Below are 25,731 nucleotides of genomic sequence, written 5' to 3'. Positions count from 1 at the left end.
ATTAACCCTGAAAGACTGGAAGATGTGCGAACACATTGGTGACTGGTCACCAGTCCCAGAAACTGGCTTCTTGACAGACCCCAGGATAGCAAAACGGTGTTCAATAACCAAAGCTGTTACATTGATAGAATGTCTCCTAGCTTTAATCTAAAAACTTTTCTTAGGAAAGAAGGCAAATTACCAGAGATTTTAAAAAATGAGATGGATTCATTTTTCTCTTTAAGTTTTAGCTTGAGCTGCTGTTCTGTCATAAAGCATTTTGTTTCTAAGACTTTTTTGTTTTGCTTTCCACTTTTAGTTTTCCCTTCAAAATTTATGGTTTGCTGTTATTAGCCCAGGCAATTAAGTTGTTGTGTAAATAGAGACAAACTGGCCAAATATTGTTTAATATACTTTATGTTAATTATATGTATATACTTACTCTCTAAGCATAAAATGAAGTTGTCCCTTTTTCTTTTTAAAAAATGTAGTGTTGAAGAATCAACACATAAATGGCAAAACCCTACTTAGACTAACTGCATTGATGACAGTTAATGCAATTCCAGAACTTCTATGGAACTGTTACAACCCATTACAGTCAAAATATTGGTTTATGAAAAATTAATAAAGCCAATGGAAAATGGAATCCAGCATCTGCATTAGCTATTAACACCAAAAGAATCAGCCAGAATTAATTATGCTGCACGATACATCCTAATGAGTTTTTCATTAAGCTGTATACCATTATGGAAACTAAACAAGGATTATTCAAAGAATAATGCCAATGGCTGTTATTTTTTTTGAGACAGATTAAATTAGTTAATGGGTTATACATTTAAATCTGATGCAAAGGTTAATCGATACACACTCATAATTGTATTAAACTCAGTATCATTTGAAAAACAAGAACACCCCAATATCACTGATACTTCCTCTAAAGAAAAATATGAGTTTATTTGTATATTTCTAGTGTTTGTTTGCTATATTGATACATGCAGTATTGTAAAGACTGAAACCCACTATATTACTTCTCTGTCATTTTCAAAACCAATTTTCACCAGGTGAAATAGTGTGCTTGTTGTCAGCCTCTGTGTGTGTGTGTGTGTGTGTGTGTGTGTGTAGTGTGAGAGGCATGTTTATATACCTTATTCCTCTTTGAGAGGGGCTTCCCAGGTGGTGCTAGTGGTAAAGGGGGGCATAGATGTGGGTACAATCCCTGGGTCAGGAAGATCCCCTGGAGGAAGGCATGGCAACCCACTCCAAAATTCTTTCCTGGGAAATCCCATGGACAGAGAAGCCTGGTAGGCTACAGTCCTTTGGGTCACAAAGAGTCAGATACAACTGAGCAACTTAGCCTGCATGTGCTCTTTGAGAGATTCAAAATTGAAGTATTTTTTATTCTCACCAAAAGAAAGAGGTCAGGATTTAAACCTAATCTGGGATAAGAAGGAATTTCAAGATGAATCTCTACAACCATCCCATGAGTACACCCAGTTCCTCCTAAAATCCAGTCCTGTAATAGGAAGTCAAGTATAAGAACGGGGCACGAGGGAGAGCTTTTGGGTGTTTTGGACTCTTATAGCATCGTAGAATACGGACTTCCCTGGTGACTCAGAGGTTAAAGCGTCTGCCTGCAATGCAGGAGACCTGGGTTTGATCCCTGGGTCAGGAAGATCCCCTGGAGAAGGAAATGGCAACCCACTCCAGTACTCTTGCCTGGAAATCCCATGGACAGAGAAGCCTGGTAGACTAGAGGTTCTTACCACAGAAGATGAGAGGCAGAGAGGGAGAAAACCCATCTAACTCCTTTGCAGACTCTTGTAAACACCACTGTTTCCAGCCAAAGCACAATTTGTAATTTGTGTTTAACCCCAAGCAGAGATTGCACTCTAAAGTATCTTCAGGAGCAGAGACTGCACACTAAAATATCTTCAGGAGGAGGCTGTGAGATAGGTAAATGAAATGTGCAAATTGAAAGAGATACCAAGTGTTTTGCAGTTACTTCCCAGTCTTAAGATGTTTTCTATTAATTCTGTTACATTTAGCATTATGTTGTTGGTCAATCAAAACGGTATGTTTTTGTTGTTTAATCGCTAAGTCATGTCAGATTCCTTGCGACCCCATGGACTGTAGCCCACCAGGCTCCACTGTCCCTGGGATTTTTCAGGCAAGGATTCTGGAGTGGGCTGCCATTTCCTTCTCCAGAGGATCTTCTCAACGAAGGGATGGAACCCATGTCTCTTGCATTAGCCGGCAGATTCTTTACCCTTGGGCCACCAGGGAAGCCCCCAATCAAAATAGAATAGTAGTTACCAATTTGCTACTACTTTGTTAAACAAGCAAAACCAAGAGAACGAAATAGGTCACCAATGGATCATATTTTGAGATTCCAAATAGTAGTAATTACTATTTCCATTATTATTACTGAGATCACTTACTGATTAGCTACTATTTGCCAAACCCTTTCATGTGATAATTTTAATCTTTATGACAGTACTCAATGAAATTGATAGTTTGTCCCTGTTTGGCAGATATGAAAACTGGAGGCTCAAGGTTATTAAATGATGAGGTCCAAAAAAACTGAGCAAAGCTAGAGAATAAAACTAAGCCTGAAAGTTTCCGAAAACTATGCTTTGCCAGCTACTCTATCTGAGCTTAAGGGTTCACTATTTCTCCTCTGTTTCCTTCCTCCATGTCTTGTTTCTATTTTGCAAGTGGGATTTTTTCTTATCTACAGAAGATACAACCTCCCCACAGACTTCCTTGGTTGGATTTAAAGCCCTACCTCAGATTCTTCAAGTTGATCAGGAGCTTCTAGATGTTAATAACATCTTTAGCCTGGAAGAGTCAGATGGTTTCAGCCAGAAGATGACTGCAGAATCTTTAGACATAGTCTTGTTGAAATGGGTTTGGTGAATATTTATTAGGCCTTGCCTGGGAAATTGCATGGACAGAGGAGCCTGGTGGGCTACAGCCCATAGGGTTGCAAAGAGTCAGACGCAATGAATTGAGTTACACACACACACACGTGCATGGATTATTTATCATTCCAAGGTTAGAGAGGATGTGTTATCAACTCTAAACCAAGCATCACTGTTGATAAGTTTCATGAGAGAGTCTGAGCTTCGGAGTCATGCCAGGCTGGCTCAGATTTCGATTTTGTTTGATGTTTTTCTGACTCTCAGCCTTAGTTTCCTTGTGGATTTAATAAGACAAAAGTTCCAGTGCTTGTAGAACATACTTGGACCAGGAGCAGAAACTCAGTGTCATCTTATCAGTCTTATTAATATCAGCTATATTTAAGATTGTTTGTATAGTTCTTGGATTTCCCAGGTGACACAGTGATAAAGAACCTGCCTTCCTATGCAGGAGACTGGGGTTCGATCCCTGAGTCAGGAAGGTCCCCTGTAGGAAGAAATGGCAACCCACTCCAGTATTCTTGCCTGGAGAATCCCGTACACAGAGGAGCCTGGTGGTCTACCGTCCATGGGGTTGCAGAGAATTAAACACGAATGAGCAGCTGAGCACACACATATACCCTATAGTCTCTTCGTTATCATGTTATTGTTGCTGGTAATCCTGGAATCCCCTGAGAGCTTGTAGAAATGTAGACTCTCAGGCCCCACCCCATGGGGTCTCAAAGAGTGGGACATGATGGAGCAACTAACACTTTCACTTTCTTTCATACCTACTAAATCAGAAAGTTCATTTAAAAACTGTTCTGGCCCAGCCCATTGATTCAGTGCATATTAGCATTTGAGAAGCAAGGCTTTAAGATGGCCCTTATCTATATACTGATGCCTATGACCCAGAAGGGCAAATGCCTTAGGCAATAAAACTTATTTTCATCATTTTTCTTTTATTTGAATTGTTATCTTTCCACAAATGCCTTATGGGACCATATTTCTCCTTGTTCCATTCAAACAACAATGAATTATAAAGAAATTTGGGTGAAGTGTTAGAAAAAAAGAACATGTCTTCAGACTCTTTGGGGGATATTCCTTTTTAACAAAACAAAGAACATTAAAAAATTCTGGCAAATATTGATAAAATGATACCTTCTGAAATTTTTAGTGCCCACTTCCTGGGAAGGGGCTAAGGCTGTCCTGAAAGACAATTATTTGTAGTATTGTTCCAAATAGAAAGTAGACCTTAGAACAAGGGTCCCTAAACATGTTCTGTAAAGGTCCTGCCAGGCTCCTCTGTTCATGGAATTCTCCAGGCAAGAATAGTAGTGTAGGTAGCCATTCCCTTCTGCAGGGGATCTTCCTGACCCAGGGATCAAACCTGGGTCTCCTGCATTACAGGAAGATTCTTTACCATCTGAGCCACCAGGGAAGCCCTACAGAGGTCCAGGCAGCAAATGTTTTAGTCTCTGTGGACCACATGTTCTCTGCTGCAATTACTTAGCTTTGTCATTGTAGCATAAAGCAGCCATAAATAAGATGCAAGTGAATGAGTATAGTCGTGTTCTAATAAAACTTTATTAATACTTAAATTTGAATTTTATATAATTTTCACCTATCACCAAATATTATCCTTCTACTGATTTTTTTTCTCCCTCAGTCATATAAAAATGTAATCATTCTTAGCTCATGGCCATACAAAAAGGTGGTAGGCCAGATTTGGCTAAAAATCTGTAGCTTGCCTTCACCTAATTTAAAAGATTAGTTTTGAATCCCTGAACTGTTCACCTGAAACTATCACAACATTGTTAATCAGCTATACCCCAAAACAAAATAAAAAGTTTAAAAAAAAAGATTAGCCTTAAGTCCATGGGTCCAAAATCCCGTTGGTTTATTTTGCATTTAGCACCACAATAATTCTGTCTGTGTAACCTTGGGCAAAATGCTAAAACTCTCAGTGTCTCAGTATCCCCATCTGTTAAATGGGTATGATAGTAGTACTTGTCTTATAGGATAAATTAGTGGATAATCCAAAGGAAAGATTGAGAGGGTTTGCCTGGCACATAGCAAGTCTTCAATAAGCAGTTTTTGGAACTGTTGCTGTAACATATGAGGATCCAATATATTTATTATCTTATTGAGTCAATTAAATACTTTCTGTAGAATCCTCTATTAGCCTAAATTTTGGAGGCAGGAGAATAAAGTGAAACGAATCATTACATTTTTTAAACAATAAAGAATCAGGGAGAAAATTGTACAGATATCTGATATACTATCCTTTTTCTCTGCAATTTTGTCAAAATAAAAAGTGAAATGAAAAAAGCGATGTGTTTCTAAATAGGAAAATCAAAACTTCTTAAATAAATTGGAATGAGGGATTATTTACACTATAGGCAGATTCACTCCAGGGCTCCTTTAAATATGGAAATCCCTTGGCACAATTAAAACATGATTTGATTTATAAGAATTAAACATACATGCTGCATTTTCTGCAGCCTCGATGCCTAAATGGAAATACCTCGGTACGTAAAACGCTCCCATAACCCTTCAGAGAAGCTCATCTTTCAGGCATATATAAAAGCTTTAGGTATTAGCTGTGAAAATATGCTTACATGGATTAGCTCAATGCTAGTCTATATTCAAGAATGCATAACTATAAAAGCCAAAATCGTCCACAGCCCTTCGGGGCTTTGGATAAATTTGTCAACTGGAAGCAGTTACCTCCATTGGCAGAGACCACATGGCTACCTCCCAGGTCTCTAAAGAGAACAGAAGTTTGATGGTTATATGACCCTTCGTGGGGAACCCTCATGATAGCTCATTATTGGTCCTTAAGGCTAAGGTAGGGTTATTATGACAAAGTACCATTGACTGGGTACCATCTCTTCAAAAATAGACATTTATTTTCTCACAGTTCTGGGGGCTAGAAGTCTGAGATTCAGGAGTTGGCAGGATTTGACTTCTTCTGAGACCTCTGTCCTTGACTTGTAGACGGCCATCTTCTCCCTTCTCCTGTCTTCACTCGGTCCGCCCTCTGAGTCTGTGTCCCAATTCCTCTTTTTATGGGGACATCAGTTGTTGGAATTAGGTTTTACCCTCATTTTACCTTAATCACCTCTTTAAAGATGCTTTCTCCAAACACACTCATCTCCTGAAGTGTAGGTATAGGACTTCAGTGTATGAATTTTGAGAGACCACCACTCAGTCCATTACAGTAGAGCAAAGAGTGTGTGTGTCTTTTTTCTGGATGAGAAACCAAGAGTGACCTCTCCAGGATTGTGTAATTGATGACTGCCTGCCTTCTTCTGCAGCCAGCCTCCACAGAACTTGACAGGACTAGCTCAGACTAGAAGTGAGGTACACTTTGATGTTGAAATGCTCCCAAGCAAAGACACAACTGGTCAACAGACCATAGGGTTGGGATGAAAAGTAAGTCAATTCTGCCTCTGCCCACAGAAGTATTCAGACCAAAGATATGTAACCATTTTCATTTTTCTTCTAAATATATGGAGATGACCTAGGGCCTGGTTTACTCGGAGCTCATCTGCAGAGCCTTGCCTTGCTCTGCTGGGCTGCTGATTGTTGTTCAGTCACTAAGTCATTTCTGACTCTTTGTGACCCCATGGACTGTAGCCCACCAGGCTCCTCTGTCCATGGGATTCTCCAGACAGGAATACTGAAGCGGGTTGCCATTTCCTTCTCCAGGGGATCTTCCTGACCCAGTGATTAAACCCATGTCTCCTGCTTGGCAGGCAAGTTCTTTACCACCTGCCAGATGGAGACAAAAAGATCCAGTTTCTAGGAGGAGGAGAAGTGAGTGGGAAGGGAAACTTCCAGGGAGAAGGACCAGTCTGCGTGATGACCTGGAGGTGTGAAATTGCATCCTTGTTCCAGTTGGCTTGTGTCCAATTTCATCACCTAAGGGTTGGCAGCAGAGAGAGAAAAAAAAAATGTAGACACTTTCTCCTTCCTGTCTGGGCTAGGAGACACTCCTGGCTGGGCTTCTTCTTGCCCTTCCAAGGGCCAGAAATGGTCCCGTGTACCATTTCTGTACTCATTTCTGTACTCATTTATGGAGTGGGGAATCTCCAGGTGAGAAGCAGAATTGAGCTACCCCATCTGAGGTCTGGATCCTGGCTCACCAGCCCCTGTGGGAGATGCCAAATCCTGTCTGAGAGTGGCCCTTGGGATGTGCATCTTGCCAGACTTTGGGATGCTGGTGGTTGTGGCACTCTGAGTACCAAGTGACAGGCTTTGCCAAAGGCTCCAGTGATCCCAAGATCACGGTCGGTCACACGGAGCCCGGTCCCTGCCAGTTGCAGATAGAGCCATCAACACTGCAGGAAATGGATGAGCAGGCGGCCCAGGTTTCACTTAAACTGGATGAGTCAACCTTCAAAGAACCAGAAAAGAGGAGGAGACAGTGAGACCTGTAGGCATGCAAATCCCCAGCTATCAACAAGGGACAGAATGGTTGGCTGGGAAAAGCACTGTTTTTATCAAAGAAAACAGAAATGAGGAAGTCTTTAAAAACATTATCATTTAATCACATTCATGAATCCCTCTGAGAGCCAGGTACTTTGGTGGGCATGGCAATCCACTCCAGTATTCTTGCCTGGAGAATCCCATGGACAGAGGAGCCTGGCGGGCTGCAGTCCACAGGGTTGCAAAGAGTCAGACACGACTGAAGTGATTTAACATGCACGCACGGGGATAAAAGGATGAGTATGATTTGGCTCTGATCCAGGGGGATTATCTGTAGCTGAGGACAATATGTAAATAAAAAGCTGTAATACAGCATATCAAAGGATCTACTAGGGAGATTTCTAAGTGTGATAGGAGCATAGAAGATGGAGTGATTAATTAACCCCTGGGGACTGGGAAAAGAAGTGACTTTTAAACAATGAAGAAGGGTCGAGGTGGACAGCCTTTTTTTTTTTTTTTCCAATTGAACCACATGTAATTGCCAATGTTCAACCATCTTTGACATAAGAAAAGTCAATTTCATATGGTTTAACCTAAATCCCCTAGAGGAGGAAATGACAACCACTCCAGTATTCTTGCCTGGGAAATCTCACGGACAGAGGAGCCTGGCAGCTTACAGTCCATAGGGTCTCAGAGAGTTGGACACGACTTATCCACTAAACAAGAAGAAGAGCAGGAATAGAATAGAGGTTTCATCCCATCTGCCGAGGCTGACCTAGTGGTAGTAACTGCCTGCAAACTGTCAAGAATGACCCAGAGGATCCCAGGCTAATAGAAAAAGATACTATTGAAATTTGATGAAAGGTTTCTCCTGACTAATGGGTGGATGGATACTGGAATAGATGGATAATGGAATGGGTAGATACTGGTATAAATTGAACATACCTGCCACCCTTAAATTCTAAGGCATTTATAAGCAGAGGCATAGAAGTCTGAGAAATACCAACATCAGCATAATAGACAGTTCTTGGTAGTTGGAAGTGGTGAGTCTATATTTGGGGGTGATGGCAGGGGCAGATCAGAGACTCAGTTCAAGAGACTCATTAGAAAACTCATCAACGCTGTATCACAAAGTGTCTTAAAAAAAAAAAACTTCTTTGGAGTATAGCTGATTTACATCATGGGTTGCTTTCTACTGTATAGCAAAGTGATTCAGTTATATACATACATACATCCACTCTTTTTAGATTCTCTTACCATATAGGTTATCTCAAACTGCCTTGATGACCTTATAAACACTTTTTTTTAGAAAAATAAATTTTTATTGAAGAATAATTGCTTTTCAATATTATATTGACTTCTGCCATACATCAACATGAATCAGTCATAAGTATATATATGGTACACACTCTGTATACTGCTGTTTGTTCCCTGTTATCTGTTTGACTTTTTAAATAAACACATGTTAGCTGCTCAGACCTAAAAATACATGGAAGTGACTGTTCTATGCTCCTTTGGTTTTCTTTACTTCAAACCCCTCTTGTAAGAAAAGGTCACGAAGTACTAAGAGAACCTACAATAAATACTTTGCAAATTAAATTGGAGAATGTTTTCAGATAAAATAAAAACCAAGTCCTGTGACAGTATGGATTTTGTTTTACAAAGGTCAAAATCATCGCATAAGGTTTTTTGTTTTTTGTTTTTTTTTCTTGCTACAAAGAGAACATCGAGAGTTATTTCTGTCTTTTTCTAAGGATCCACAGCATAAGAAAATTAGCAAAACATCACTATGCACTTCCAGAATGTAGCTTTCCAGAGAGAATCTGTGTGGTGTTCCAGAGGGCTTCGCTCTGCCACAAAGCACAGTATTGAAAACTGTCCCTAAGTCCTTAACTGCATGATACTGAAATGCCCTTCTGGATATGTTTTTGCTACAATTATATTATTTTTCTTTGGAAACCTGGGCACCAAAGGAGGAGGGAATGGCAACCCACTCCAGTATTCTTGCCTGGGGAATCCCATGGACAGAGGAGCCTGGCGGGCTACAGTCCATGGGGTGACAGTCAGACATGACCGAGCATGCAGGCAAACACACACCACTCATTCTAGAGGTTCTCACTCCCTCTCGTTGACGTTGGGAAAGACAACAAAGGATTCCGGAAGCCCTTCCTAGGGCAGATCTCCAAGGATATAGGTGAGTTGATGGGAAGTCAGGGCTGCTTCTCCTGGGAGATGGCTTCCCAGTGGCAAGGATGACAGGAGGAAAGAGGATCAAGTGGAGGCAACTGACCTTGCCCAGCCAAGGAAGGGAACAGAAACCCCAGGAGCCCTTATCCGTCATTAGCAAGGGGCTTACAGGTCCTCAAAAGTCTCTCTCATTCTTTGCAAAAATCTCAGAATTTGAGCTTCATGGCCACAGGATTGCAGGACTGATAACCTGAAAGATTTATGACCCTGGTCATCCTTGGAGCAGGTGGTCATTCCATAGAAAGTCATAGATTGAGAAGATATCATAGGATGCCACTGCTCATCCCCACTGCAAAATTCCATTTTGCAAGGACAATCCCAGGGTCCTTTGCTCTAGATCAGGGGGAGGAGAGGGATCACTGCTGCGCACCATGGTCCAGAGGCTTAGGAAGCCGCCTCAGACACTGCAAGGCACAGAGCTTTAGGGAAGAAACTGGAAATGCAGAAGCCAAAGGTGGTTTCTCCTGAGTCCTGGGTGGGTCCAGGGTGGGTCCCAGGGATGGCCAAGTTGCATTTATTTTCTTCCCCTGCCTTACTTCTGCTTTTGCCCTGAAGAAATGATTCAGAAAAAACTAAAATGGGGGAAAGAGGAAAAATTTTCTTGAAATAAATCAATGCATGTGCTTACCACGTATTCAGTTGAGCACATCTCCAGTAGTACATATGATTTCATAACCCTTCCTGGAGGTGGGTATATTCACCCTCGTTTTCCAGATGGGAGTCCCGAGGCACAGAGAGGTACAGTGGCTTACTGAGGTCACACAGCTAAGTAATACCTGCATCAAGCTTGTTGACCACGTCTCTCCGGTATTTCTTTCTTTTTTTTTTCGCTTTTTTGGATGTGGACCATTTCTAGTCTTTGTTGAATTTGTTGCAATATTGCTTCTTTTGTTTATGTTTGGGAATTTTTTGACCCTGAGCCATGTGGGATCTTAACTCCCTGACCAGGGATCGAACCTATACCCCCTGCACTAGAAGGCAAAGTCCTAACCGCTGGACTACCAGGGAAGTCCCATCTCTGATATTTCTAAAGCTCCCTTTTGAGTATGCCGTGCTGCTTCCATGCCTGATCTGAAACCGGGCTCCACTACCAAACCCCATTGGAAAAAGAAAAGTCGAGCATGTGATGGGCTGGGTGGTGGGCTCCTACCAAGCCCCTCTGACTAAGGCAGGGGGCTTCCCTGGGTGTCCCCATCCTACACTTGGGGGTGTGGCTGTGTTTTCATTTCTCTGCCTTTCTTGCTTGTGTTTCCATGACTCCCAGGTGTAGCGAGCGTGCCTGTTCCCAAACCAGATACCATCTCTCTCTCTCTCTTCCGTAGGCACCGTGCTGTTGTGCCAGGCAAACCAGGAGGGATCTTCCATGTACAGTGCCCCCAGTTCACTTGTATATACTTCCGCAAGTAAGCCCGTTCACCTGGCTCTTTTTTGTTTTGTGATATAAATCTGAGTCTAATCACCTTCCCTCCCATGTAAGTTCTCTCCCCCTCCCTCCACACTACCCTCCCTTCTGGCTTTCTGCGAGGTGAAGCTGATTTTCACAAGCATGTCTCCATTTTTCCCTGTTGCCTTAGCATCTAACCCCTCTGCTCATTACCTCTGAATCCTTGCCCCAGCCATTCTTTGTTAGACCTTTGTCAGAATGGGGGCCAATGGATGGGACGCTGGGCTTTGGGTTGGGGGCAGGGGGGTGGCAGGGAGGGCATAGCTGGTTGCCTGCCTTCTATCACAGCTTGGCAGATATATGTGAAAATAACTAACATAAAATATGCAGGCCATCCAAGTGGCACCGTAGCCTCACAAAAAGTGCTTGGTTGGTGCTTGTGGGCAGTGTTCTCATGGTGGGAAATACCACTAGCCTGTGGCTGGAGACTTGTTTGCAAGGCTCTATTATCCTTTGTGATTCCATTGAAGAGGAGGAAATGAGAGGAATGTGTGGTTCTCCCCCATTTAACTGGGAGTAGGGGAGAGAAATCATAATTTAAAAGCACTTTAATAGATATGATTATAGCCACAAATTCCTAGAAGGAGGAGACCGGAAAATCAATGTGGAAGAAGAGATCACAGTGTTGGCAAGGAAAGACCAAGGATTCCTCTGCAGGGGATGGGTCCTCTAGGGTGGAGGTGTAGTACCCCACTCCCACCCCAGTTCCCAGAGCAGGTTGAAGAATTCAAGGTCTCACTGAGTCCACCGTTGTTCTCCAGCTGGTTGGTCCCTCCTCACAGTCCCTTGGCACAGCCACGAAAGACCTTCCCATCATACAATGTGTCTACATCCTGTGGAATCTCCGTAACTTCCTAATGGGTCCCTACTGGGATAGATGATCAAGAGTGAGTCTGGGGGCCAGAGGGGAGGTGGGCTGCTTCTGAGATCAGCTAGAGGAGGGGATGGGTGGGGGTCAGAGGCAACAGCTCGGGGTAATTAGGATAAGAGACTGAGGGAAGTCTTTACCAGGTACCAAGGTCAAGCATCTCAATTCCCAAAGGCTGAGACAAACCAAACTCTTCGCTTTCGGGGCAAAGGTTAGAAACAGTCACTGGGAAGCCAAACCCGAGGGTCCCTGAAGGCATTGGGTCGTGGAGACGTCCCAGTTGTTTCTCCCAAGCAGAGTGTAATCTTCAGCAGAAGCTCTGACAGTCCTTAAATGCAAGGTATTTCTCTGTGTTCCCCGAGAAGCCCAAATCTAACCATATCGGCAAGAAATGGTTCTTCCTGAGTTTATGAACATTGCCCCATTGCCAGTGTAAATTGCATCTGTCTCCTAGAACTAGAAATATACTGCACATTTTCACAGGCTCGAGCTTGTTTAATCCTCATAGTCTGCACCAGGTAGGTATTACCCTATTTGCTTTTCAGCTGAGGAGGTGGAGGGCAATGAGAAGTGGAGTGATTTGCCCAGGATCATACAGCTAGGATATCACACAGCCAGGATGTGGTGTTTTTGAACTTGGGGAGATTTTTCAACCATTGTCTGTTTTTCTGGCTCCATTTGATGCTAAATTTTATCATCTTTCCATGGAACCTGTTTCTCCTTCTATATAAATTTTATTTTCTGTAGGAAAGAGAGTGACCCAAAACTCACCGTAGGATACGGTATATTATTTGGGGTTTTCTCCACCATTGTCCTATGGCGCTGTCTAGAATGACATGTTCTAGGCCTGCATGGTTCAGTACATGGTGTGGGTGGGACCAAGGCGTGGGATTTTAAATTTCATTAAATTTTAATTAATGTTACTCTAGCCTCATGGGCTGACGGCTACCATTTTGGGGAATGTGGCTCTCTATGTAATATGTATATTTCAATTTCCTTTATAGAAATGAAAACCAAACAAATTAACTCCAAGAAAGGTCTGGTTTGAATTGGTATAGCTCTTCTAAAGTGACTTGAGGAAAATGTGTGTCATAAATGTCAAACATAAAAATATGTCACAAATTCTCTGAATTAATAAATGGGTAGCAAATACAGGGGACATAAAATCATCTAAATTGGGGATCAGCAAACCATAACTTCAAGGTCAAATCCAACCCCCATCCTGTTTTTGTAATGCTGGCAAACCAAGAATGACTTCCTACATTTTTCAAAGGACTAAAAAAAAAAAAAAAAAAAAAAAGCGAAAACAAAAAATAACATATGACAGACATGAAAACAAAAGCTAGCTCAGTTGTGTCCGACTCTCTGCAATGCCATGAACTGTAACCTGCCAGGCTCCACTGTCCATGGGATTTTCCAGGCGAGAATACTGGAGTGGGCTGCCATTTCCTCCTCCAGGGGTGATTCCCGACCCAGGGATCAAACCCCCGTCTCTTATGTCTCCTGCATTGGCAGGCGGATTCTTTACCATTAGCACCACCTGGGGAGCCCATTTGATGACAGACGCAGGTGTCCCACAAAAGCCGCCTGGCTCTTTACAAAAAAGTGTGCTGATCTCTGATTTAAATGGTCAGTTTTCTTATTGAAAATACAAAATGGCAATGTCACGTCACTGGTTATAATGCGACTTTTTTCCCCTGGAGTTTTAAAGTAAAAAATTTATAATAATTATAGAAACTGCATCATGTGTGTCCAAGACCCTTCAGTTTTAAATTGCACGATCCGTCATATTACCTACACATTTTTCATCCTATTATTTTCACTTATTATCATGTCAGATGCACTTTATGAAAATATGTTAATGGCCTCATAATAATCTATTGTTTAATGATATTATATTTTAATCTATCCACCCACTGCATTGTTGGGTACTTACGTTGATAGCAATTTTTCAAAAATATTAAAGAAAATAAATGTCCTTGCATATACCTAGTATATAATCATTTTAAAGAAAACAATTAATAAATAACTAATCCTACTGCATGTGGGCTCAGCCTCTCAGTCATGTCCAACTCTTTGTGACCCCATAGATTGTAGCCCACAAGGCTCCTCCATCCATGGGGTTCTCCAGGCAGGAATACTGGAACAGGTTGCCATTTCCTCCTCCAGCAGATCTTCCTGCTGCTGCTGCTGCTGCTGCTGCTAAGTCGCTTCAGTCGTGTCTGACTCTGTGCGACCCCATAGACAGCAGCCCACCAGGCTTCCCCGGCCCTGGGATTCTCCAGGCAAGAACACTGGAGTGGGTTGCCATTTCCTTCTCCAATGCATGAAAGTGAAAAGTGAAAGTGAAGTCATTCAGTCATGTCTGATTCTTAGCAACCCCATGGACTGCAGCCTACCAGGCTCCTCCATCCATGGGATTTTCCAGGCAAGAGTACTGGAGTGGGGTGCCATTGCCTTCTCTGAGCAGATCTTCCTGACCAGGGATCAAACCCAGGTCTCCTGCATTGATAGGTGGATTCTTTACCACTGAGCCTCCTGGGAAGCCCAGCTAACCCTACTACCCCATAACAAAGCCAAACAAAAAACTAGTTTCTTGCCTTAAGCATCTTCACTTGTCAATTCCTTCAGGGAAGGTATTCAGATCGACAAGCTCAATTGGTTTTTTTTTTTTTTTTTCGGTTGATGCTTTGTAAGGAAAGACAACCCTGAGACCCCTCCTTTTCCACTTGAGTTCCAAGTTCCCATCTTGAGGCAGTGGCTCTGAGTATATAAAGATGTTCCATCCCTCCCTAAGACATGTTGCTGAGGTTTCCTTTCTGTTCCAGTTCTCAGAATCAACAATGCCTTTTGGAGCTGGACTGTTTGCAGTTAGCTGACGTCTATGAATCATTCATTTATATTTACTTTTCCAGATCAAGGTGTCCATTCTAGTTACAAAGTCACACCCTACTTTCTATACATAATTCAGCCAGAAACTAAGGGTCCATTCTTACAGGTACGCACACACAGTCTGGGGACCCAAGCACCATCACCTAAGATTCTTTTCCTGACTCCAGGTCTGACATCCACAGGACTGAGAGTCAGGGGCCTCGTCTTGGAGGTCTGAACAGTGTGGCCTTTCTTTCTATAAGAATCCAGCCTTCTCCCCCAAAGCTGAAGCTCCCTTAGGTCTCAGCAACTTTCTTTTTTTAGGCTACACCATCACAAAGAGTCGGACACGACTGAGCGACTGAACTGAACTGAACTGAATGGCACCCCACTCCAGTACTCTTGCCTGGAGAATCCCATGGATGGAGGAGCCTGGTAGGCTGCAGTCCATGGGGTCGCTAAGAGTCGGACACGACTGAGCGACTTCACTTTCACTTTTCACTTTCATGCATTGGAGAAGGAAATGGCAACCCACTCCAGTGTTCTTGCCTGGAGAATCCCAGGGATAGATGAGCCTGGTGGGCTGCCATCTGTGGGGTCACACAGAGTTGGACACGACTGAAGTGACTTAGCAGTTTAGCAGTGTTTCAACTTGAAAATGCATGTGTTTCTCATTTTTATCCAACAATTGTGCTCCTGAAGCAAGATGTGTGTAAATCACACTTTTATCAATGGGATGCTGTGTGTTTACGGACTTCCAGGATTACACCAAGTTTGTACTTTTTTCTATGGATCTTAAGCTGGCCTTGGATGTTTTAGGCTTTAATTGTCCTTCTGCCTAGCCCAATAGCTAATCATCTGTAAATAACACCCTTAAATGCAGTAGGAGAGATGGTTTTTAAAGGAACCCTGCTGAATTAGTCTGTAATGAAAACAATTCTACCAAAGTTATCTGTTTTTTATGATGCATTTATGCATAATGGGTTTCCTTCCCCATCCCCCTCCTCATAATACGTCCCAGGACATTGAAAGCATTAACAGAATGATTTTCACTTGAAGCTCAATGTCCACACAATCCAATCCCATATTTTCTCCCATCGCACTCCCACTGAGTCCAGCATTTCCTCCTTTCCCCCAAACTTGAGCCTCCTCCTGTGAAACCCACTTCAAGCTGTGTCCCAGAACGTCACGCATCCTTTTTCATGTCCTAATAAACCACTTCCATCCATAGCGTATCAGACTTAAGTGAAGTCTGGTCAAAAGTTTGGAGAATTAGGTAAGATCACTTTGGACCAAATGGAAAACATTTTAACATCAGTATTTTTGTCTTAAAATATTAACCTTTCTTACTCACAAGTCAGAAAGAGACTTATGGACTTACAGAATGAACTTATGGTTGCTGGGGAGGAAGGGATAGTTAGGGAGTTTGGGATGGACATAAACACACTGCTATTTTAAAGATGGATAATCAACAAGGACCTACTGTAGCACAGAAAACTCTGCTCATTGTTAAGTGGCAGCCTGAATGGGAGGGGAATGTGAGGGAGCGTGGATACATGTATATGTATGGCCGAGTCCCTTCGCTGTCCACCGGAAACCATCACAACATTGTTAATTGGCTATACCCTAATATAAAATTAAAAGTTCAAAAAAAAAACACACCTTTAATCAACTAAGTTTAATTACATAAAATTATTTTAGTGACTTTCAAATAATTATTTAATTCATTAACATCATGCTTTGCTTTGTGTAACAAACAATGCAACCCCTCAACAGAGAGGTTGAGGAAAGTTGGGGCAGGGCTGATGGCCTGCTCAGGGCCCCTCTCTTCCTAGGGCCAGGGGTCTGGAGGCTCCTTTTGTTGGGGGAAGGGCACCAAGTATATTATTATCCTCTCTGCATATGGTGGTTGCTTACAACAAAAACAGCTTTAGGCTGAATCTTCATTAGTCTTTATCAAATAATCCAAAGTAATTGTAAATACGGGGCTTCCTTGGTGGATTTTCAGACAGAATAGAATCTGCCTGCAGTGCAGGTGACTTAAGTTCCATTCCTGATTCCCTGGAAGATTCCCTGGAGGAGGAAATGGCAACCCACTCCAGTATTCTTGCCTGGGAAATCCCATGAACAGAAGAGTCTAGTGGGCTATAGTCCCTGTGGTCCCAAAGAGTCGGACAGGACTGAGTGACTTTCACTCACTCTCATTCCTAATGGTAAACATAGATAAATTATATTTGAGTAGATGTATTAAATATTAATGAAATCAAATATACTGACAGCCAAGTATTTCTCTGTTAAATAGTTATACACTTGAGAAAATTGGAGATAATTTGTATATACAAACCTGATCCAAGAAAATTCCTGAATCTAAAATCATGGTAATGTTCAACTATTTACAAACCCTCTGCGTAAATCAAGCATCAACATTTGTGAGTGATAAATTCCTTCCTCTTCTAAAGTTCTTCAAGTAATTATTCAACAGTTGTTGTTCAGTTGCAAAGTCGTGTCCAATATTTGCAACCCCACAGACTGCAGCTCAACAGTTCTTGGGAGCTCTTAAATTTATTTACTTTTGATCTAGTGTACATTTGGGCATCCTTAATCCTGACCTGAAGAAAGAAAAAAAATGGCTTCAGGCAGAAATAGCAAGGTAAAAATTCTATCACCTTTCTTCCAAATTAAGACATTATTTCCATTTTTCTCAGTTGAAATATTGAGGTAAATCGTTAGTTCCGTGAACGGTACTAATGAAACATCCACTTCCAGTATGGATTAGCAAAGTCAGCTCTCACGGATTCTTATATCCGCATGGGGTTAGATGTGTGCAAAAGCAGGTTAATGTCACCTGCTTTAATTTGTCTTTCCAGTTTCATAAATAGATTTTAAATTACAAAAGCATGTATTCACTGTAATGAGGGAAGCAGGCAAACACACACACACATCTGTATGGAATGATGCAGTAATATCCCCCCAGTTTGCCCCCAAACACATGCCTTTCAAGTAATCTGTAATCTGACTCCCTGGTAAATTATCTTTCCACATTTTTTCCATAACAGTGCAAAAAGGACATACACCAGTGAAATGCGGGTGTGAGCAGTTTGTTTTCACCCAGAAGGAAGCCAGTAACATCCATATTAAATCCACGTTACACATGTTGATCACATTTTGTGTCACTTAATATCACATTTGGGCTTCCCCCATAGCTCAAGTGGTGAAGAATCCATTTGTAATACAGGAGACCTGGGTTCAGTCCCTGGGTTGGGAAGATCGCTTGTTGGAGGAAATGGCAACCTACTCCAGTATTCTTGCCTGGAAAATCCCATGACCAGAGGAACCTGGTGGGGTACTGTCTATGGGGTCACAAAGGGTCGGACACAACTGAGCACGCACACACAATAACACATTTTCACTATCTCCCATTAAGCGTTTTTGATAGTTTCATGCTGTTCCCTGATATGAGTGGTCCAGAGTTCATGCAGTCATCTCTGTGCACAAACTTTAAAGCTATGTCTTTTCCAGCCTCTCTCTGAAGGCTGCAGCACATATCATTACCTATACTCCAACATACCCTTCCGTGTTCCAAATCCACATGGAGATCCCCACAATTGTCAGCTTCATCCCACATTCTTGCTAGCACCTGCATCGTTTGCTCTTTTCTATAATTTTGCAAACCAGGTGGGTGAAAAATAGCATCAAGCTTCCTCTAGTTGCCTGTGCCTTCCTTTTAGTGAGGAACATCATCTTTCACATACTTAATTGTCATCTGGATGTTACCGCTTGCGGATTTCCAATGCACATCTGCTCGTTTCTCTTCCAAGTTTTCCTCATTTTATTTTTAATTCACATCGAGTGATAATTATTATTTATTTATTTGGTATATGGGATCTTAGATCCCCCGATCAGAGATTGAACCCACAGACCCTGCATTGGAAGCACAGAGACTTAACCAAGAGGAGGCCCAAGAAGTAATTATTTGTGAGGTGTGTTACCTATGAATAATGTAAATGTCACACAATTAATTCCTGTGTTGGCCAGTTGATTCTGCTTGCATTCCACCCTACATTTTAAGTTCTGTAGGTCAATGAATTTGTCCTTTCTTTTGTTACCAGCTTAGACATTGTATTAGATGACTACAGCCCCAACTTTGGGCTCACTGCATCACACATCAAGCTCCCACTGACTACCTGTTTTACATATGGCAGTGTAAATGTTTCAGTGCTGTTCTCTCAAATCATCCCAACTTTTCTTTCCCCCACTGTCTCCAAAAGTCTGTTCTTTAAAGTCTGGGTCTCCTTTGCTGCCCTGCTAGTAGGATTTGAGTACCATCTTTCTAAATTCCATATTTTGATATGGAATATCCATATGCATTGATATGCAATACTGATCTTTCTCTTTCTGACTTTACTCTGTATAATAGGCTCTGGGTTCATCCACCTCATCAGAACTGATTCCAATGTGTTCCTTTTTATAGCTGAGTAATAATCCATTGTGTTTCTGTACCACAACTTCCTTATCCATTACTCTGTCGATGGACATCTAGATTGCTTCCATGACTGGCTATTGTAAATAGTGCTAAAATGAACATTGGGGTACATGTGTCTTTTTCAATTATGGTTTCCTCAGGATATATGCTCAGTAGTGGGATAGATGGGTCATACGGTAGTTTAATTCCTAGTTTTTTAAGGAATCTGCATACTGAAATTTTCATCCCTGGCAAAAAAAAAACTTTTATATCCCAGGCAAATGCTCAAGGACCTAAATGTTATCAAAATGCAAAGACATCTCCTCCTTGATTAACTTTTATGAAATTCAAGGGCAAGTGGTAGTGGCAAAGTTTTAATTGATGTATTGATTGCAAATTTTATGGCAGTAGTTGTGTGGAATTCATAAAGCAATGGCTTAAGTGGCAGAAACAAACGTAAATCTGCTTTCAGGTAATTGATAAAATTTCCATTGCTTTCTGTAATTAAAGTAACAGCCTAAATTAATTGATGGCTTCTTCTTTCTTCTGCCCAACATAGAAAATGTCAGTAGGTGGACTTCAGTTAATAGAAGGTGCCGGAACAGGTCATTGTGCTACTGATAACATTGGTTTAATGAACCATGCCCTTCTTTCTCTCTTTTCAGTAACTCACACCTTCCTGGTGACCTCTCAGAGGCTTTTTCTAATGTTTTCTGGAGGAATCACTTAGAATAATAAACAGTACTGGGGCGAGGCCAGTGAATTTTGTCTTTGGTCAAAATTTAAAGAAGCATGAAGAAACTCAGTCATCAAGGACTTACCTGGTGGGTCCAATAGTTAAGACTCCTTGCTCCAATGCAGGAGTCCTGGGTTCTATCCCCGGTCAGGGAACTAGATCCCATGTACCACAACTAAAATTTCACATGCTGCAATTGAGACCCAGGAAATACAGGAAATACAGGAAATCTATGCTCTAGGTGTGATTATTATGCCCCCTTCTCACATGAGAAAATTTAGGCTTCAAGAGATTGAAGAACTTGGCTGTGGTCGTTCAGCTGGATCAAGGATGAACCAGTCTGACTGAATCCTGAGTTTTCCATCTTTCTGACTCTAAACTTACACACCAGAGATTCCTTGTTCTGTTCCTGGAAAAGTCTGAGCAGAGAGAGGTCAGATGGACCTTCTAGACAGCTCTCCATCTTCACCATTCAAGCTCTGAGGTTGGGCTCTCTCCTTTCCATCCCAAGATCCCTGGAGAGTCCTTTTTTCTCTGTCTGTTCTTTGGCAAAACTATTCTTTGAAAAGTCAGATAGTCAATATTTCCATCCTCGTGGCTTGTCGAGTCTCCATTGCAACTGCTCAGTTTGGTCCCCATAGCTTGAAAGTAGCCATGGGCAATACATAAATGAATGGGTGTGGCCGGGCTTCCCATAACAGTTAATTTACAGAAACAGTCTTTGTGTTTATCGTCTCCTTCATCAGGCCATCATTCTCCTCTGATATGGCAGGGCCCGGGGCAGCTGGCTGCTGTGGTGGAGGTAAAAGGAGACTTCCTTTTGAAGTGGACGCTTGTGTCTCTTTTGCCTTTTGTACCATTTAATCACATTTTAAAACAAGTAATGTTAGGTAGGCACAGACAGAGAATCCCCTTCTCCTGATCCATAGTAAAGTAAGATCCGTGCATACGTTCAGTCTAGATACAACGCATTGACCTAGTTTTGCCCTCACAGTAAACAATAAATCTGGACTTGGAGCCCTGATTTTGGAGCTTTGATCTTCTCTAGGGCTTCCCTGGCAGCTCAGATGGTAAAGAATCTGCCTGTCATGCAGGAGACACAGGTTCAATTCCTGGGTCAGGAAGATACCCTGGAGGAGGAAATGGCAACCCACTGCGAAACGCTTGCCTGGGAAATCCCATGGACAGAGGAGCCTGGCGAGCTCCAATCCATGGGGTCAAAAGAGTTTGGCATGACTGAGCATGTGTGCACACACACACACACCATAATTCACTTGTATTTTCGATCCTTGCCTCCACCTCTGAACCCCAACCTGGTTAGCTCCTTTACTGACATCTGTGATCACTCCGGCTCCAGCTGGCTTTCGATCACAGGCCACTTGCTTGTTACTGTTGTGTCCATTTTTTACCCTTTTTTTTTTTTTTTTTTTACTACTTTCAAGAAAATTCTTAAAACACACTAGTTGAACACCCTCAGTTGTTCACAGGGAAAACTCAGCAAAAGAGAAGCCACGATTCAGGCAACTGCTCTCCCAGCGCTTTGCTTATTAATCTCCATGCAGAAGAGGGCTTTTGTCTTTTTCAGACGGGGGTCTCACTTCAACAATAGGCTGCCAGTTGCAAAAAAACCTACCATTCGGTAGTGTGCCCCCAAACATCTTATTTGTCTTGATATTTCTTGCACAGAAATGCATGTGACAGATAAGGAATCACTGGAGAATGGTTTGCTTTGTGTCAGACAAATATTAAAACAATAAACTACGTTGCCCTGGGATCCTCCTGCATGCACAGCCAGAGAATGAGGCTGAGATGAGATGTTTCTGAAAGACAGGGAGGTAGTCATTCCGGGGGAATTCCCTGGAAACCCCAGGTCCTGTGATGGCACTGACAGTACTTTTTCTTAAGCGTATCCACACACAGCCTGGTGCAGAGCCCACATGTAAGCCCTTGACCATGACTGTGTTCTCCTTCCCCTAGCCCTGAGCAGAGGCCACAGGCTCCTTGTTGATTATCTCTTGTATATATAGAGGTGAAAGTGAAAGTGTTAGTCACTCCGTCGTGTCCAGCTCTTTGTGACCCCACGGGTTGTACCTCGCCATGCTCTTCTATCCATGGAATTCTCCAGACAGGAATACTGGAGTGGGTAGCCATACCCTTCTCCAGAGGATCTTCCCAATGCAGGGATCAAACACAGGTCCCCTGCATTGCAGGCAGGTTCTTTACCCTCTGAGGCACCAGGGAAACCCTGTGTAGTAGTGTGTATATATTAATCCCAAACCCCTCTTTTATCCCCCACCTTGCCACTTTGGTAGCTGTAAGTTTATCTTCTGTGTCTGTACCTCTGTTTCTGTTTTGTAAATAAATTCATTTGCATATTTTTTTAGATTCCACATATAGATGATATCATATGATCTTTGTCTTTCACGAATGTGGATTTAAAATGGGAAGAAAAAAAAAAAAACCTTATACTGAGTTCAGAGCTGGGATCTTGTTTGATTCCTGGAAAGTAAAGTGAAGCAGCCTGATACACTGGTGCAGGTGTTTGTTTTTAGGGAACCTGGCTTTGTAAGTGAAGCCAAGCCCTCACAGTCTGCAGAGCTGGGAGTGAACAGCTTAGGAGGGAAGTAAGAACCCCGAGGGGAGCTTCCCAGGTGGCGCTAGTGGCAATGAACCCTCCTGCCAATGCGGGTAAATGTAAGAGATGTGGGTTCGATCCCTGGGTCGAGAAGATCCCCTGGATGAGGGCATGGCAACCCACTGCAGTAGTCTTGCTCGGAGAATCCCATAGACAGAGGAGCCTGACAGGCTACAGACCGTGGGGCCGCAGAGTCAAACACACTCAGCCACTAAACAACAAGGACCACCAAGGACCCTCAAGCCCTGAAGTGGGATGCTTGATATTTCTTGCATAGAAATGTGTTCAACCTCAGAGAGGTGGTCCCCTCTTTCCCTTGCGTTACTTCTCTTCAAAAGCAGATGTCCCCACACACGGTAAAGATGCATGAAAGGAAACCAAACCTGGCATAGTTCCTTTAAATACAGTTGTTTTAACACTTGCTTCATGAAGAACTCCAAAACACCATTGTCTGAAATCATGTTTTCATTCATGTAAAGGCAGTGACTTGCCAAGAGCTCTTTTATTGCTTCTGGAGAACTTGGTGTTGCATGTGTGCTAAGCCACTTCGACCTCATGGTCTATAACTCTACAGGCTCCTCTGTCCATGGAATTCTCCAGACAAGAATGCTGGAGTGGGTTGCCATTTCCTCCTCCAGGGGATCTTCCCGACCCAGGGATCAAACCCGTGTCTCCGAAACCGTGTTTTCTGGGTCTCCTGCATTGCAGGTGGATTCTTTACTGCTGAGCCACTGGGGAAGCCCAAATACCTGCTTACCTGTGAGCATTAAGTGACATCCTTGTTTTAAAAATTTTCAGGCTGCTTGAGGCATTGTAGCTCCTCAAACAAATGGCTCTTCTTTCCTTTTCATTCTTAGATGCAATCTTTTCCAGGTGCTTTCGAAAGTTCACCAACAAAGCTGGCTTGGAAGGTTTATGTTAATCTAGTGCCTGGACAACTGGACCATGTCTGAATGGCCCCCCTTCGATCTGGTCTAGGTGGGCATGTTGGGGAGGTCTCCAGATGGGAAATCAGGTGATCCCAGGTCCAAAAAGCACCTTTAAACCTCTGGGTTTGTTTGGGGACGTTGCCCAGAGGATCAGGACTCAGTTTTCAAGTCTGGAGCTGGTTCTCAAAATCAGATGGGGTTTGACATCACAGTGGTGGCCGGCAGTGAAATTAAATATGCTTTTGCATCGCATTTCCATCCCACGAGTCCCCATCAACCCCCATCTAGGGCCTCACGTTCATGGAGCTGCAGCAGCCCCAAAGAACCATGGGAGATTCAGCCCAGCATAAGGGAGCTCATTTATCTCACTTGCCCTGCTTCCTACCTGGAGAGGCAATTCACCAAGCTTGCTGTTTCAGCCAGCTGTTAGCTAGATCATGAATGATTTAACAATTGAACCTTTACTGTGTATATGCACTCGATAAAGTAATTATTTATATAAATTATTAGCCTTTTTTTTTTTCCTGCTCCATGGCTGCCTGCAAAAAGCTACATTGACACCAATACAGGTTTTGTCAGAGGAATAGATGCTGGTAAATTGCTTCATCTGAGTTACAGTAGGTCTCAGCATCTCAGGTCTTTGTCTCCCCAGGTTCCTTCTAAGAACAGAAAGCACTTTTGCAGATGCCTTCTGAGGTCCTGCCGAGTCAAATATTCCAAGATGGAGATGCATTCTTGTTTTGTTTTGTCTTTTTCACTGAATGAAATGTTATAGAAACCCTGCCCAGGGGGCTGATGTCAAAACATATAAGTAGATGGAACACAGAAAGGTCTTTAGCACAGAAAAAGCTTCTCACTGCACATTTTAGCAGCCTTGGCCCTCCCCACATGTCTGTTGGATTAATCTGCCCATTTGTAACCTGGGAGAAAAGAGACGACCAGCCCCTAACTTCAGGGGGTAAGCAGGAATCAGGAGGTAATTAGATAATATCCAAGGCTGCTGTCCTCATTCAAAATCCTAAGTGTTGAAAGAATATTCAGGTGTGTGAGCATTGTGGGATTGTGGGGAGGTTTGTTGAGACTTCTTAAATTTGTTAAATTCAGAAACATGTTTGCTTTGGAAACACCAAACTCACTGCTCAGAATGCATCCCTGTATCAGCATTACATGTTTTAATGTATATTTTTTACCTAGATGACTCATTTCTTTCCAAGGAAGAGACTATTTCTAACCAAGCTGTGAGTCAAGTGACATTCGAGAAAGTGAGTTGCTCAGTAGTGTCTGACTCTTTGCGACCCCATGGACAATACAGTCCATGGAATTCTCCAGGCCAGAATACTGGAGTGGGAAGCCTTTCCCTTCTCCGGGGCATCTTCCCAACCTAGGGATCAAACCCAGGTCTTCTGCATTGCAGGTGGATTCTTTACCATCTGAGAAACAAGGGAAGCCCAAGAATACTGGAGTGGGTAGCCTATCCCTTCTCCAGTGGATCTTCCTGACCCAGGGATCAAACCAGGGTCCCCTGCATTGCAGACAGATTCTTTACCAACTGAGCTATGAGGGAAACCCAAACATAAATATAGAATGGAAGAAATGTCACCTGCCCCCCTCTTTTCCATGCCCTGGCCTGCAGCAAGATCTCAGGGAGGCTTGTAGACAGATCCCCCTGCAAATTAATTCAGTCCATGATGAATCAGGGCTGGTTCTCCTGGATGTGTTATGGATTAAGGGAGGTGATGGAGCAGCTTGTCCAGACAATAGGAGGGAAGTGAAAACTGATGGCCTGGAAGCAGTTTAGGGGGGCTTCCCAGGTGGCGCTAGTGGTAAAGATCCTGCCTGCCAGTGCAGGAGATGCAGGAGACATGGGTTCAGTCTCTGGGTGGGGAAGATCTCCTTGAGGAGGGCATGGCAATCCACTCCAGTATTCTTGCCTGGGAAATCCCATGGACAGAGGACTCTGGCGGGCTACAGTCCATGGGGCTGCAAAGAGTCAGGCACGACTGAAGTGACTTAGCACACACACATGCAAGCTGCACGTGGAGAAAGTGGAAGTGGAAAGGTTTTGCCTAAAACTGACAAAGGATCCCTTTGTTCCAGCGCCTCCTGCCATAAATAAGATGTCAGGGTCTGGTGTCAAGTTGTCTGGGTTCAGATCACTGGAGAGTTTCTGAGCTGCTCTCTGTCTACCTTTCCTCTCCAGGAAAGTGAAGACTACAGTTAAGACCTGAT

General features: G+C 42.8%; 1 protein-coding gene across 10 annotated transcripts in view; it reads left to right on the top strand.

Moving 5' to 3' along the window:
- The window catches only part of RBFOX1 (RNA binding fox-1 homolog 1), a 431,904-nt gene that overhangs the window by 330,880 nt on the left and 75,293 nt on the right, over positions 1-25,731 (top strand). For 7 of the 10 annotated variants that reach the window (XM_068967487.1, XM_068967480.1, XM_068967485.1 and 4 more), the window contains one exon: positions 10,880-10,960. The exons of the other annotated variants lie outside the window; for them this stretch is intronic. In XM_068967487.1, coding sequence (XP_068823588.1) covers positions 10,880-10,960 — 81 coding nt within the window. The remainder of the gene's footprint in view (positions 1-10,879; positions 10,961-25,731) is intronic. 10 annotated transcript variants of the gene reach the window in all.

The sequence above is a fragment of the Capricornis sumatraensis genome, chromosome 3 (assembly GCF_032405125.1).
Source record: "Capricornis sumatraensis isolate serow.1 chromosome 3, serow.2, whole genome shotgun sequence".
In the NCBI taxonomy this organism is placed as follows: Eukaryota; Metazoa; Chordata; class Mammalia; order Artiodactyla; family Bovidae; genus Capricornis; species Capricornis sumatraensis.
This window is presented reverse-complemented; position numbering and strand designations above follow the sequence as displayed.